The sequence below is a fragment of the Etheostoma spectabile genome, unplaced genomic scaffold (assembly GCF_008692095.1).
Source record: "Etheostoma spectabile isolate EspeVRDwgs_2016 unplaced genomic scaffold, UIUC_Espe_1.0 scaffold437, whole genome shotgun sequence".
Lineage (NCBI taxonomy): Eukaryota > Metazoa > Chordata > Actinopteri > Perciformes > Percidae > Etheostoma > Etheostoma spectabile.
In genome coordinates, this window is record NW_022605609.1 from 32,487 (window position 1) to 33,377 (window position 891).

General features: G+C 42.2%; 1 protein-coding gene across 1 annotated transcript in view; it reads right to left on the reverse strand.

Annotated features, from left to right (window-relative positions):
• LOC116686684 (collagen alpha-1(XIV) chain-like) overlaps positions 1-891 on the reverse strand; it is a gene marked incomplete at its 3' end in the record, with an annotated part of 145,102 nt that overhangs the window by 24,117 nt on the left and 120,094 nt on the right. Inside the window, 1 exon segment of the mRNA XM_032511720.1 lies at positions 112-243. Within this exon segment, the coding sequence (XP_032367611.1) occupies positions 112-243 (132 nt within the window).

An 891-nucleotide genomic window follows, 5' to 3' on the forward strand; every position in this document is an offset into this window, starting at 1 on the left:
TGTATCTGATGAGCAGGTGTGTGAGTGTGTGTGAGTGTGTATCTGATGAGCAGGTGGCACCTTGTACGGCAGCCCCACAGCGTCACAGCGTGTGTGTGTGTGTGTGTGTGTGTGTATTACCAGATAAGGGCTGGTAGACGACCCTGTAGCCCATGGTGGGCGACGGTGGAACGTCCCAGCTGATCCTGAAGCGGTTGTACCATTCCTCCGACAGACGCAGGTTCCTGGGAGCCGACAGAGGAACTGAGGAACAAAGAATAAATATAATATGTTACGTTTCTATTAAAATTGATTTCAGACATGCTGGCACACTAATAATGTGGATTATGTTTCTATGAATCCTCCAGAGTTCTGCAAATACTACGACAGCAAATTAAGGCCATTGCATGTAAAAAAATTACAAAGCTGGGAAAGGGTAACATTTTTTAAAAAACTCTAAATTATTAAAGAGATTAAAGTCGTACAATTACAAATTTACGAGGATTTAAAAACGCCGGCAGAGACGTTTCAACACAACACTACAACACAGACATGAACGGCGCCCTCTGCTGGTTCTACACAGCGTGAAGGGCTTTTGGATTTGTGTTGTAGCGTTTGCATTCCTTTAAATAAAACCTGATAAATAAGTTAATACGGATAAAGAGGAAAGTACAGTTATGTAAAGCAAGCAGAATTTGCAGATTTAAAACCAGATTTCAAAATCGTCCCAAAAGGCACAAGTGAGCTTATTTTAAGAAAGTAGACAATGTACTTTTTTTTTTGCATGTGGGGATGATGAAAGGAAACTGTCTTGGCAGAGTAGAGAGAGATGGAGAGAAAGATAGAGACAAAGAGAGAGGGGGGGAGAGAGAGAGAGAGAGTGAGAGTCAGAAGAGAGTGGGGATAGAGATG